The sequence below is a fragment of the Protobothrops mucrosquamatus genome, unplaced genomic scaffold, assembly GCF_001527695.2.
Source record: "Protobothrops mucrosquamatus isolate PMUCROS unplaced genomic scaffold, P.Mucros_1.0 scaffold2474, whole genome shotgun sequence".
NCBI classification, from domain to species: Eukaryota; Metazoa; Chordata; class Lepidosauria; order Squamata; family Viperidae; genus Protobothrops; species Protobothrops mucrosquamatus.
This window is the reverse complement of record NW_015388544.1, coordinates 17650-31662: the sequence shown is the minus strand read 5'-3', so window position 1 is coordinate 31662 and position 14013 is coordinate 17650. Positions and strand designations below refer to the sequence as shown.

The window sequence follows — 14013 nt, the reverse complement described above, 5'->3', positions numbered from 1 at the left end:
ATATTAAACATAAAAATTGAAAATTGATACCACAATCATCTGGTATTACAATTTGTGAAAAATGATAAATTTTGTATAGCTTAGTATCACAAGACAAACAGTACAAATCTGTTTTTAGCTATAATGTAAATGAATGCCCAAGATGTCCTCCTGTATACTTGCTAGGTTGAATAAATATAATTTATAAATCTTTTCACTCTTCAAGTGCCTGTGTAAGTCTGAATGGCCTTAAACTGTCCTATGCTGTTTAATAGACATACCCTGTAAATGTTTTTGCTTGCAGTTAAGAATCCAGCTTTTAGCTCCCTATGGAGTCCAGTAGGTGAAGTTCCATTGAGTAAAGCAAGATATGGGCTGATGGGATAGACACCTTGCTGGAAAAAAAAAAGATCTAGGAATTCCAAATTTCCCTGGAGTTTCAAGATGGAAAGAAAAGAGTTTCAAAAAAAAATCCTTACTTACAGTGAGGGGAAAAATTATTTGATCCTCTGCTGATTTTGTACGTTTGCCCACTGACAAAGAAATGATCAGTCTATAATTTTAATGGTAGGTTTATTTTAACAGTGAGACAGAATAACAACCAAAAAATCCAGAAAAATGCATTTGAAAAAAGTTATTAATTGATTTGTATTTTAATGAGTGAAATAAATATTTGATCTATTAGCAAGATTTCTGGCTCCCAGGTGTCTTTTATACAGGTAACAAGCTGAGATTAGGAGCACTCTCTTAAAGGGAGTGTTCCTAATCTCAGCTTGTTACCTGTATAAAAGACACCTGTCGACAGAAGTAATCAATCACATTTCAAACTCTCCACCATGGCCAAGACCAAAGAGCTGTCCAAGGATGTCAGGGATAAGATTGTAGATCTACACAAGGCTGGAATGGGCTATAAGACTATCACCAAGCAACTTGGTGAGAAGGTGACAACAGTTGGTGCGATTATTCACAAATGGAAGAAACACAAAATAACTTTCAATCTCCCTCGGTCTGGGTCTCCATGCAAGATCTCACCTCGTGGAGTTTCAATGATCATGAGAACGGTGAGGAATCAGCCCAGAACTACATGGGAGGATCTTGTCATTGATTTCAAAGCAGCTGGGACCATAGTAACCAAGAAAACAATTGGTAACACACTACGCCATGAAAGACTGAAATCCTGCAGTGCCTGCAAGGTCCCCCTGCTCAAGAAAGCCCATGTACAGGCCCATCTGAAGTTTGCCAATGAACATCTGAATGATTCAGAGGAGAACTAGGTGAAAGTGTTGTGGTCAGATGAGACCAAAATCGAGCTCTTTGGCATCAACTCAACTCGCCATGTTTGGAGGAAGAGAAATGCTGTCTATGAACCCAAGAACACCATCCTCACCATCAAATGCTTTGGGGGTGTTTTTCTGCTAAGGTGACAAAACAATTTCACCGCATCAAAGGGACAATGGACGGGGCCATGTACCATCAAATCTTAGGTGAGAACCTCCTTCCCTCAACCAGGACATTGAAAATGGGTTGTGGATGGGTATTCCAGCATAGCAATGACCCAAAACACATGGCCAAGGCAACAAAGGAGTGACTCAAGAAGAAACACATTAAGGTCCTGGAGTGGCCTAGTCAGTCTCCAGACCTTAATCCCATAGAAAATTTGTGAAAGGAGCTGAATGTTCGAGCTGCCAAATGTCAGCCTCAAAACCTTAATGACTTGGAGAGGATCTGCAAAGAGGATGGGACAAAATCCCTCCGGAGATGTATGCAAACCTAGTGGCCAACTACAAGAAATGTCTGACCTCTGAGATTGCCAACAAGTACTAAATCATGTTTTGCAAAGGGGTCAAATACTTATTTCATTCATTAAACTGCAAATCCATTTATAACTTTTTTGAAATGTGTTTTTCTGGATTTTTTGGTTATTCTGTCTCTCGCTATTAAAATAAACCTACCATTAAACTTATAGACTGATCATTTCTTTGTCAGTGGGCAAATGTACAAAATAAGCAGGGGATCAAATAATTTTTCCCTCACTGTATGTCACAGGATGAATTGGAAGTGAAGAGAATATTTAGTCATAGGCTTAATGCAATATGTAAACTAAAACATGGTTTATTGAATAAGCCTAATACTCATTAGAATTAGGAAAATGACATAGATTAGCATGAAACAAATAAGACAGCATTAATAGAAAAACCTTGAAGCGTTGTCTCTGTACAACTCAAATACAGATACTGTATTACAGGAAGTTCTAAAAACAGGAATAAACATTCCCAATCCAGTTATAATCGACAGGAATGGCATGTTTTCAAAAATCTTCAAAGTTGTTTTTCAAAAACCAGACAATCTTATTTCATATAAGTTTATATTAAATGAAATCGCTAAAAATTATATTACTGTTTTTGCCTCCTCAATGGCTAGTAAAGGAATCAAAATAGCCCACAAAGTCTAGTTTTATATTAACATAAGCAGAACTTTAGAGGTAAAGTCCAGTTATCTGTCTCAATGCATCACAAATCGTTTGGCAAGGAGTAATTGATACCAATAGCTTAGAGAAATTATTACTATTTCCTAGGTTTCATAACTGACCCAACTCTGTTCACCTCCAATCTCTCATTCCCAGTTATGCTGTTAGAAGAAATACCATAAGATGATTACCTATCCTATTGCACACATATTACCAATCGTTGATTTATAACATATGCAAGATATAATGGGACTTTACAGTTGTGATTACAATAGCAGTAGAAAAAATGAGAAACAGATGGAACCTGTAGTGTATGGAAAAAAATACTTCTAAGAATACAACATCATGTAAGGGTTATTGTGCGTTTCAACTCAACTATGAAACATCCAATAATTTTCTTTTTTTAATAAAAGTTTTATTATTATTTTTTAAATTACAGTCTTTAGTGCTTAGTAAACAACATGTTGTCTGGGTTCAAATATTTAACATTAACTTCTTCACTATGAATCTGTTCAATACTACACAATCCAGTATTTTTTCCCTGATCCTCCTTTCTTCTCTATATTTTTTCCATTTCCCCCTCATTACACCATTACAATTTTTGGTACTGTTAATGTTAAGGTTTTCATCACCTTCAAGTTCTTATGATCAGTCCACATTTGGAACGGTATTTTGCTCCCCTCTAGGAAATGTCTCGTATTAGAAGGGCCAATCGCACAGCATAGGCTTCCTTCTCCCAGGCCGCCCATTGTTGTTCAGTTTCAGACAGTTTTTTAGAAGTATAAGCACAGGGTTGCAGCTGGCCTTCCTCATTCCTCTGNGCCCTTGCTTCACCTTCACTCGCGAGCTTTCTTGTCTGCCAGGCGGCCTTCAAAACGACACCGGAGTGCCATGAAGCAGTTAAAATTTCTCAGCTCCAGAGCGTTGCAGTTGTGCAGGGTTACCATCCAGTCAGCTGCTGCATCTTCCAGTGCTAGGGTGACCAGTCTAACTTTCTCCTCATCCAAAGGCAGTGTTCTTCCATATACCTGCATATATGTGAACACCTGGGCTAGGAAGAACCCCAATTTCACCCACAACGGAATTGGCTTCACCTCTGCTGGTTGGGGGTATGGCCCCTCTGGGTCTTTGGGATGGTGTGTCCTATCGTGCCACTGCTGCAGGGGGCTGCTGCTGCCTCAGGCACCATTAGCTCTTCTTCACTTGCTTTCTCCTCCGAGTCTGATGGCTCCTTCAGCTGGGCTTTCAGTTCCTCAAAAGATTCTCGCACATATTCCATCATGTGCTTTAAGATGGCTTTCATCATCTCGGAATTCAGATCCATCAGTCCCTTTTTGGGACGGGCAGGCTCTGGATTGTTCTTCTTTACCTTCTTCTTTCCTCCACCTCGCATGAGAGTTACTTTCTGAGCCTTTCCTTCCCAGTCCTCTTTCTTTCTGACCCCGAGTGACCACCTGGCTCAGCCACCTTCTGCCAAGAGTTCAACCACTCCCAGGTCCCTGGATGTTCCTTCCCTGGGGTCTGCCAGGACAATATCTCCTCTCCAGCTCTCCAGTTCACCCTCTTCCATATCACCGGTAGGAAGGGGCATGTCAGTTGCAACCCACCTTGATAGGGCAGCTGCCTCTCTGCGTTGGGCACTATGCAGATCTTGCCTTATGCAAGGACCTACCTCAGCTAAGCCACCCAAGAAAGCAGAACTCTTGAAACAGGCATTGTCTTAAAAGGAACTTTTATTGGGGGCTAGTGATAGCAGGGAATCAAGGCAAGATCTGAGAGAAAAACCCGCGAAGCAATATATTAAAAGTAGCATTTAATACTACTCCCCCCCAGGGTCCCAGTGTTCATTTGAATCCCAACCAATCCACAGGTGGCATCGTGTTTTGGTAACCAGTATTTTTGGCAGGCTCCTCAAGATCTTTCTAACTTTCAATTTCTTCTGGCTCCAAGCGCAAACCGTCTCTCAGATAAGGGTGAGACATTCCATCCCCTGGAGGAAGGACATCATAGCAGACAGTGCAAAGCATTCCCAAAAGCTCCCCCCTCCCAACAGAATGGCAGACCACAAAGAAAAGCTACAGAAAATAAAATAACATGAAAAGACAATTTCTTTGGGAACCTGACAGTATGCCAAAATATTTTCCTTTATTGCCAGCTGTTCCCCCAAGTATCCAGGAAGCAAATTATGGTGCTATACACAAATCCACCACTAGATGTCATTCAAAATCCATTTCCCACTCTTAAAATAAAGGATTGATTTCTTATATTTCACTTCCATTTTTTTTTCAAAGAGAAAATCTTAACAATTATCTCAGTTCTCAAAACTGTAGCTTTATGTTATTTCCACCTCAGTATTGTATGTTTCTGCCCCCAATAAAATTAAAACGCAGCTTCCATTTACATCTGGAGATTTTTAGCTTCTTGGGAGCCTTTCCCAGGAAGTTCAGTTGTAAAAGAGTAAACAAAAGATCAGTATTCTCACCCAGTTCCAAACATGCTGTTTACGATATATTAAGTAGTGCTTTTCCCTTCTTCGGTTGTCAGCAGCTAATGGCCACAGGAATGTAGCCGGTCTTTCCCCTGCTGATTTGGAGGGCTTTCCTTGGATCGAACGGAAAGACCGCCATCTCTCTGTGATCAACAAGACACCCCTCCTCTTCATTGCCTCTTCGGGACGATTTTAGGCCCTTTTTAGGGCCCCCAGCAGGGTGAAATCGGGTGCGGAAGGCAGAGCCCTGCCTTCCTATATCCCATCCCGTAACATAAACCGGAAGTCAAAACATCCAGTCATTTTCATTTATGATCATTTCCTAGGGTTGTAGAGTTGCTTTTAATTTAAATTTCATTTACACGAACAGTACATTTTACAGAAAGCTTCAGCTGCATATGTTTGCCATTCCAATTACATAAGAATATATTTCAGCTTATTTTGTCAAAAGGTGCCAAAAGGTTTAAGAAAGTTGTGGAGGTATGGTCTTTTGTAAAAAGCATGTAAATTATTCCAAGGTTGCATATTTTAAATACTCATGGGTGTTTTTTGCATAAGGCATCAATTCAGTGATCAACACCTCCCCCAAACAATGGAGTTTTTACTCCCATGAAGATTCAAATGCAAACAGTATCTTATTATGCAAGCCATCAGTTTAGCACACTAAGGTGAACTATTTGACTAGCAAGTGGAAGACAAACTATCTAGAGAATGTGATTGTGATGTGAATATAGGACTATTTTTATTAGGTATATTAAGCCATTATCTGCTCATTCATAATTTGTGCTTCTATTGTCTGTAATTTTTACAGCCCTACATACACTGTAAAATATTTAAAGCTAAGAGATGGACTTTAATCTATATTGAATTAGTGAGCCTCCTGGCAGATGATCCTATACACTTAGCCCATTATCTCCATCTGCCTTGCCTCCTATGTATGAAGTTGTCAGGAACTGTCATAAAGCCGCTTCATCTCAGGTCATTTTGAATTTTTCTTCTTAATCCTTGTAGATGGAGACTTAACAAGTGGATGCTAAGCATTATATCCAAGGCTACCAATTCTTGGATTCATTTTGTGAGATCTAAGATATCAAGGCATTTTGAAACCAGGAGGCCACTGTTCTCTTATGACTTTATATAAAGTCTTGAATGTCATTCTCCCAACAGGCTTGTTGCATTTTGGATCCACACATCAGTGACATTTCTTGTTGCCTTTTCATACACGAGATAAAACTGGCACAGTAGTTCAGGCAAATTTTTTCTTTGTAGCTGTGAATCTCTCCATATACTAAAATGTTAAAAAAAAGTTTTATTGATAAACATACCACATGAATCAAGTTCTAATCAAGTTCTAGATATCTCGCAAAGAATTTATTTCTAGTTTCATGATTTCCTATTTTTTTCTGTTTAGTACATAATCTATTTCTACTGACTAGTTGCAGTTTCAATATCTTTCCTTTCCTAAATCTCCTGCTGTTGGACAAGAGGTTCATAGCTAGTTTGATAAAGTAGTGTTCAATCAATACAAGAGGGCACATGTTTTAATAATATAACTTGCCACTAATGTCCATTGTAGTTAACTTTAAAATTGCAGTCTTTTAAATCATAGTTATATAGATTTCAACAACCAAGAACAGAAATCGGACTAGAATAGTATTTCATGCTTCCTTCTTTCTCAGTTTTCAATGTTCCGCAAATATATATAGTGCATCGCACTTGAAGACTAAGAGATCCCAGAATAGCATAGGGCCGCACAGATAGTTATGGCTTAAAGTTTTTTGGATGAATACCAAACAAGAACATACTGCATAGGTTTTGCTGAATTTGATCCAAAGAGGTTTAATAGGAGTGCAAGTTTTAATTGACAATATAGCTTTATATAAAAGCCTGTATGTGCAATGAAATAGTAAGGGGCAGCATCTATTTAACCTTGACTGATTAAAAAAAAAAAGCAGGATCAGGCCTGGTTAGTTGTAAGCTACATTGGAAGGTCAAAGAAACATCTGAGAAAAGGGCAAAAACAAACCACAATTGTCAAGAAGCCTATATGGGGAAGTCTATGTTGTCAAAAGAAGTGAGGTTCAGTTTGAGGGAATCTTTTGATAGGCATGGTCCTTATAAAATGCCACCTCTCATATGAAGATTTTAATAACAGTGCTGTGATACTCATAACTAAATATAAAACTAAATAACCACTTTGACAAATTTGAAAGGTACAGGGGTTTAGTGCAATAAGCCAGAGAATATTTTTGAAATACTCATACAACTCTGATATTTTAATCTATTAATTAGGAAAATGTTGTAACTATTTTTCAAAACTTAAAGATGAATCAGGAGTTCAAGCTTAAAGTGGCCATACAAATTGCTATCTAGACATTTTCTTTCTGATTTCATTTAACATCTGATGTCATTTGAACACTACCCTACCCAAATATATGGTAAAATGTTACTGCTGAATTAGTTGAAAAGAGAAATACATATATAGGATTTTCCAACAAACCTTGTCATATCCATCCAAGTCTCGGAGTTTCTTGATCTCAAAAAGATTACCCTCTAGAGCAATTAGAGAGATCTGAGAATCACTAAGAATACTCTGAGGAAGTACACTTAGTTCTAGACAGTTTTCTTCAAGGCGCAGAACTTTGAGGCGTGGACAACGAGAGATCTGGGAGGAGATCTGGGAAATCTGTTATATGCCCAAAGAAGCGAAAGAAAAAAAAAATGATTACAATGATCATAGTATGTCTCCGCAATTAGAACAATTAAATAAGAAAACAAAAAGTATTACTCATATTTCTAAAAAAAAAGTCCTATATTTGTTGACTATATGTGAACTGGGTTTGTTTTGCTATAACTAATCAAGCCACCATGACAATAGGATTGCTGAAAACTCCTACTACAATTTCAGCACAATGCATAGTTACAATTGCAGACTATCTCCACTTAATTACACATTTAAAAGGTGATTGTATTATTAATTTTCACAGAAGAGATGAATCTATCAACTTGGATCAATATGGTTTATATTTTGTCCATCAATGTTAACATCAGTTTAGAATGTTAAGAGTTAATTCTTGATTTTATTAATAAAACTATTTCGACATTTTATTAAATGTCCCTAAAAAAAGAATGTTAGTAATTTTCTCATTTCAGCTCGCACCAAATGTAATTTCACGCACGCCATTCTCACATGAGGCCAAGACAGGCGCACTTTGTCAGCAGCGGAAGATGGAAAAGTTCCGCTAGGTGTGGCAAAGCTCGTGAAGTGCAGGACAGCAAGGATGACTAGGGCCTTGCAGTGTGAAACTGGGGTGCCTGACCACCATATGGGACTTGAGAAAGAACTACTTGATGGTGCTGTGGCTGAAGTAAAGGCCTGGGGTGGCTGATTGAAGGCCCCAGGCCCCTATTTCAGCCCCAGCGCCACCAGCACTGCCAGCATCACCAGGCAGTGCCGCTGGGCAGGGAAGCCAAGGAGAGAGATGGGGAAGATAGGTGGGTGGATATAGGGCCAGAGGGGGCAGTCCCTTACCTTACTCAGGCTTGAGGCTGGGAGGGAGAGATGGCTTGGATCAAGATGGGTCCTCTCCTAACAACTAGTGGGATTTGGTTAACAACAATGGGGACTGTCATAGTTGCCATTGCTAAGTGAAGGCACTTTACAACGTCGACTTTATGACTACATTGTTTAGCAAATTTCAGGCCTAATTACTATTGTTAACTGAAGACTACCTTTAATGCCAACCCCCCCACCACCACCTCTTGTCAAATTTGGCTTATAGCACTAACTATATCTCCATCCCATAGTATTTATGACAACACATAAGAATGCTCAACTACAAAAATATACTTCCAGACCTGATTCTGATTTAAGTTAAGTTCAATGGCCTGTAGCTCTCCTATTGTATCTGGAATAGTCTGGATCTGATTTCTGGAAAGATCCACCACATCTATATGATGAAGACTGCATAGCTGAATAGGTATAATTTGAAGCTTGTTTCCGGAAAGGCTCAGAGTCTTTAGTGCTGCAAGTTGTCCAAAGCTGCTAGGTAAACGTGTCAATTGGTTACTGTTCAGATGTAGAATTTCCAGCTTTTTCAGCTTGCCGAGTTCCTCAGGTAATATAGCTAGCAATAAATTATAAATAGAATTAAACCATGCTGCTAAGAAAAAAGAACAATTATTAAAATGTCAAGACTGAATATTTTATTCTGCTATATAATGCTCCTTAGAATAAACATTCGTAATATAATGGAATGTTCTTTTGTAATATACGATATATAATATATCAGATATAATTTATTTATTCTACTCATATACTGCCAAATTGCCTGCATTAATATACAGGCTCCACTTTTCATCAGAACTCTTGCAGTTGAGAAGATGTGGGAAAAGAACAACAGAGCAATTAATAAAAATTATTCAAGCTGACCAAGTCCCTATTTCATAAAAATCAAAATAATTTTGATTACCTTAGCATTCAGTAATGCATAACCTTAGTAACAAGTAACTGCAGTTACAAATAAATCTTTGTTAGTGCTGAAACATTATTTAATATGCAATATATAGCAAGCTAAAAATACTTAAGTAAACATACTCAGTCTGTTGTGATTTAAAGCAAGACTTTTTAATACAGAAAATTTTCCTATTAAAGGTGGGAGTGATTCAAGCTTATTGTTGGACAAATCTATCGTTCTGAGATTACTTGCGAACTTCTGCAGATCTTCAGGAAACTGAAAAAGAATTCAGATATTGATGAAATTATTCCAAGCATTAAAAACTTCAACAAATATACAGAATCAGAAAGATTTGTAATAAAATTTATGTTTTGTAATCTTACATACCCAAAATAATGAAAGATTGGAAAAGGATTGGGAAATCTTCCAAAATCAATTAACCATAATTGGAAGAAACAAAACTCAATGCAATAGAATATTTCATATTATGCAAAATCAAAATAAATAAAATATAATATGAACTGCCACAGGTGCTTAATGGATATAACAGCCCATTAAGTCATATTTCTTTTTAAAAATTAAATCCAAGTCAGAGAGCTTTAGTAAAACTGTACAGAATTACAATTTTTAAATACGGTCAACAGGGGTAAGCTTCCATTAAATGTTCTACCTTTAGAAATCTAAACTGATTTCTATAATATAGAATAGTATCAACATTTCTATAGAACATATTCAACATTTTTATTAGAAGTATGCAGAATATATTGCATTCAGATTGAACGCATTCAGAAATATTCCAACATTAAATGCTACATTTTGAGACAAACATTTTGTTTCAGGATTAAAAAAAACAAACAAACTGGATAATATCAAGCTGAAAATAAAATACTTTGATTTTAAACTATACTTATTGGATTTCCAATAAGACCAGAATAGCCTACTCCAAGCTTGAAATGGTCCAAAATATAAAAATCTAAAATAGCCAAATTCAGTCCATAAATATGGTAATCAAAAAGACAATATTCTGAATTTCAAAGCAAGATATAATTTTATCTTTCTAGCATTTTACGGAGTAAATGAAAATGGTTTTTTGTGCTATATGTTCACAAAATTGACATTTACCTCAGAAAGGCCTTTTCCAGTTAATTGGAATACTCCTGTTTTTTGGGCTGTCTCCAAATGTGCTTTTAAGGCACTGTTTCCCATCTTTCTGTTCTTGTCTTTGCAACTGGCAAACCAAAGGATTGTGGCAGATGTGTAGTGGAGTCCCTCTTAGTCACACTACATTAGGCAACATGAAATTACTTTCTATTAAAAAGTAAATTGAGAATATATTAAATAAAGATGTATCCACATGATTTTCTTCTCAATATTCTCACCTCTATGGTAAATTAGGGCCCAGTCATCCATGCCACTGGCTCAAGTAAACGTAAGTTACTCAGATCATCACCATTGCATAAAATTATTCTTAACATAACATTCACTAGTAATAAGATAGAAATATATGAAAATGTTGCTATAAAACAGAAAAGATGGAAGTGATAAATGAAAACATTGTATTAAACTCATGCTAACCTGAAAAGAAGACCTGTTCAAAAGTATGTTTTCAGTGAGCATGTTTATGCTTCTATATTCAGAAAGATTAATTCCCAACTGCTGAAAAAGTAGATACATTATATAATAGTAACTAAACAGATAGTTATTATAGTGTTAGAATCCATTGCAATTAATTAACCTCCACTTCAGAGATTCAGCATTTTTCCAAATACACGCACATAAAACTGAATTTAAAAAAAATAAAAAATTAAAACTGCAGGCAAGCCTTCTTGGTAATGGCTCCACATCTCCACTGCTTACACCCAAGAAGGAAGTCCTTGGGCTTCTAAATAGCTATAAAGAGTTTGATGTTTGGAAAACATATTTAGGGATGGAGAGGTTTGGCCTACGCAATTGTTGGTTAAGGCTTTGATGTGACTAATGCTTTTAACCCTATAGATTTTGTAAGCCATTTACAGCCTATAGGAATTTAGCAGCATAGAACCCTTGGCAAATACAGTGGTACCTTGGTACTCAACTGCTTTGAAACTCATTGAATTTGATACTCAACTCATTTTGATGCAAAAATTTTGTCTCAGTACTCATTGTTCATTTGTTAATCAACACACAAGCTAGAATTCATCGGTGTAGGCTACCTTGTGACTCAATACATTATTTCTTATGGAAAAATGTGTTTGGTACTTATTGTTTTTGGTACTCATCACACCTCCTGGAACCAATTAATAATGAGTACCGAGGTACCACTGTAAATAAATCCATGCAGTACAAGACTCCACACAGTTATAGCTTCCAGTGAGCTGTGCTTCCCTTTGACCACATATGAATAGAATTGCACAGCTTTCTCTAACACAGCTTTCTCTAGTGTTGCAGTCACAAGATTTGTTTCGTATAAAATCAACAGGCTTTCTAAATATGTTCCTCCTGAAGTCAAAGTTTTCTATTCTAAAACACATGTATAGGAGCTCTTAGCATATGCTCACATCTACTATCCTCACAAAGTATTCTAAAATAAAGGCTGGCAATACAATATTGCTTCATCAGTGTAGCTTTGATCCCCTTTCCTATAATGAGTGATGAGTAATAAAGTATCCAGGCTTACATGAAAAGGATGTTGGAATTCATTGCATCAACACTAATCCAATAGTAACAAGGTACGCACTGTTTCTAATTTTGCCTTCCTTAACATGGCCTGATTAATTACTGTTTTCAGTGACAAACCAGCAGTACTACAAAGAAATACTGTAGAGCAGGGGTGTCAAACTGCTGGCTTGCGGGCCGGTTGCCTCATACGGAGGCTGCGCCCACCCTGGCTCCGGCAATGCAAAAAGAGTTGCAATACATTGCGACACATCACGTGACGCGGCGAGTTTGACCCCCATGCTGTAGAGATTATACATTAAGTTCATGTATCCATTCAACTAATGCTATGCAGCCTTTATTGTTAATAGCAATACATTTTTTCTCCCCACACTGGCATATTAAAAGTTTGTTATCTAACAATGTTTTAGAGTTAGACAGTACAGTAGTCCTTGACTTACAACAATTAAACCCAAAATTACCATTGCTAAACAAGACAGTTGTTAAAAGAGTTGCCCATTTTAAGACATTTCTTGCCACAGTTGTTAACAATGCAGTTGTTAAGTTAGTAACATGGTTAAGTGAATCTCTTCCTCATTGACTTTGCTTGTCAGGTCACCACAGGTGATCACATGATCCCAGGTCTCTGCAAGCATCATAAATACATGCCAGTTGCCAAGCGCCCAAATTTTGATCACATGACTGTAGGGATGCTGCAATAGTCATGTGAAAGCCAGTCATCACTCACTTTTTTCAATGCCATTGTAATTTCGAATAGTCATAAACAAATGATTGTAAATCGAGGACTATCTGTATTATTCAATTTACCTTTCACTGGCTTTTGCACTAGCTGTTCATTTTCCTTTACTTGGAACTGTGAAAACTGTGTAAGGAGAAGGGTGGGAAAGTGGAGTCAGACTTAACTCTGAGAATTTGGGATAACCTCAGTTTTGACCATCAAGGGCTCCCAACAAATGATATTTAGGTGAACATTTACTTCCTCTTACAGATAAGCAAGGAAAAAAATTAAGCAGGACAACTCACGATGTCATCTTTTTCTCCCACCAAAAGACACAGGCAGGCAGCGTAAGGGAGGGGCAGCATCAACCCAATTACGGAACTTCGCAGGAAAAATTACGCCTCCTTTGAAGTAAGCCACACTCAAATCACTCTCTAATCCAATCCAGGGGTAGTCAACCTTGGCTCTTTTATGACTCGTGGACTTCAACTCCCAGAATTCCTGAGCCAGCATGGCTGGCTCAGGAATTCTGGGAGTTGAAGTCCACGAGTCATAAAAGAGCCAAGGTTGACTACCCCTGCTCTAATCCCACGCACGCTAATTCAGATGACAAACTGGATCCAGTTAACTACAGTTTACTAAACAGGTCACACTGCATGAACACAAACCAAGCACACTATGGTTTAGCGCGGTACGAAAGCCAAATCTCAAAAGGGATTAAACTTTCCAGGATGGTACGTTGCGGCTACAAAAAAACTGGATGAGAATTTAGCCCGATCTTCCGCCCTCCCTTCCTCAATAAACCACCAGACCAAAAGTTTTTTTCTTCGCTGCCATCCAATGATCGTCCCGATTTTTATCCTTGCACTTTCTAACGGAGTTGATCTTGACCTACCAACTTCAGCCCCTCTTACTTCGACTCCAACGCCCTCAGTTGATCCCCGAGGGAAAGTAACCAAGAGAGATCCCGAAAAGGAGGAGCGGATTACCTTCGTCCCTTTACTAGCCGGCACAGCCTCGCATCCTAGCAACACGTATACGCAGCACGACGAGAAACAGCAGCCAGGCGAGTTTAGTCGTCCGCGAAGGAGCCAAACACCCGGATGACAGCCAGGCTCGCCTCTAATGGCGTGGCTCTCCGCTCGCAAAATTATTTGAGAATCTCGAGGATGAGAGGATTACCCAGAGTACCCGAGTCCCTTCCGCCACAATCAAAATGGCCGAAAAAGTCGCCATTTGCTTCCGGATG

General features: G+C 38.0%; 1 protein-coding gene across 4 annotated transcripts; it reads right to left on the bottom strand.

Annotated features, from left to right (window-relative positions):
* Positions 1-5651: 5651 nt before the first annotated feature.
* On the bottom strand, positions 5652-13921 carry LRRC57 (leucine rich repeat containing 57). Of its 4 annotated transcripts, XM_015825076.1 has the most exons (7): positions 13754-13921; positions 12854-12908; positions 10514-10699; positions 9532-9667; positions 8793-9061; positions 7435-7620; positions 5652-6222 (listed from the first exon to the last, which is right to left on the bottom strand). In XM_015825076.1, exons 3-7 carry the CDS (start codon positions 10595-10597, stop codon positions 6181-6183), a joined length of 717 nt encoding a protein of 238 aa, XP_015680562.1. In that variant the 5' UTR covers positions 10598-10699; positions 12854-12908; positions 13754-13921; the 3' UTR covers positions 5652-6180. The 4 variants fall into 4 exon arrangements, with proteins under 4 accessions (XP_015680562.1, XP_015680561.1, XP_015680564.1 ...); XM_015825075.1 differs by lacking the exon at positions 12854-12908; XM_015825078.1 differs by lacking the exon at positions 12854-12908 and having other exon boundaries at positions 10514-10672.
* Positions 13922-14013: the final 92 nt, after the last annotated feature.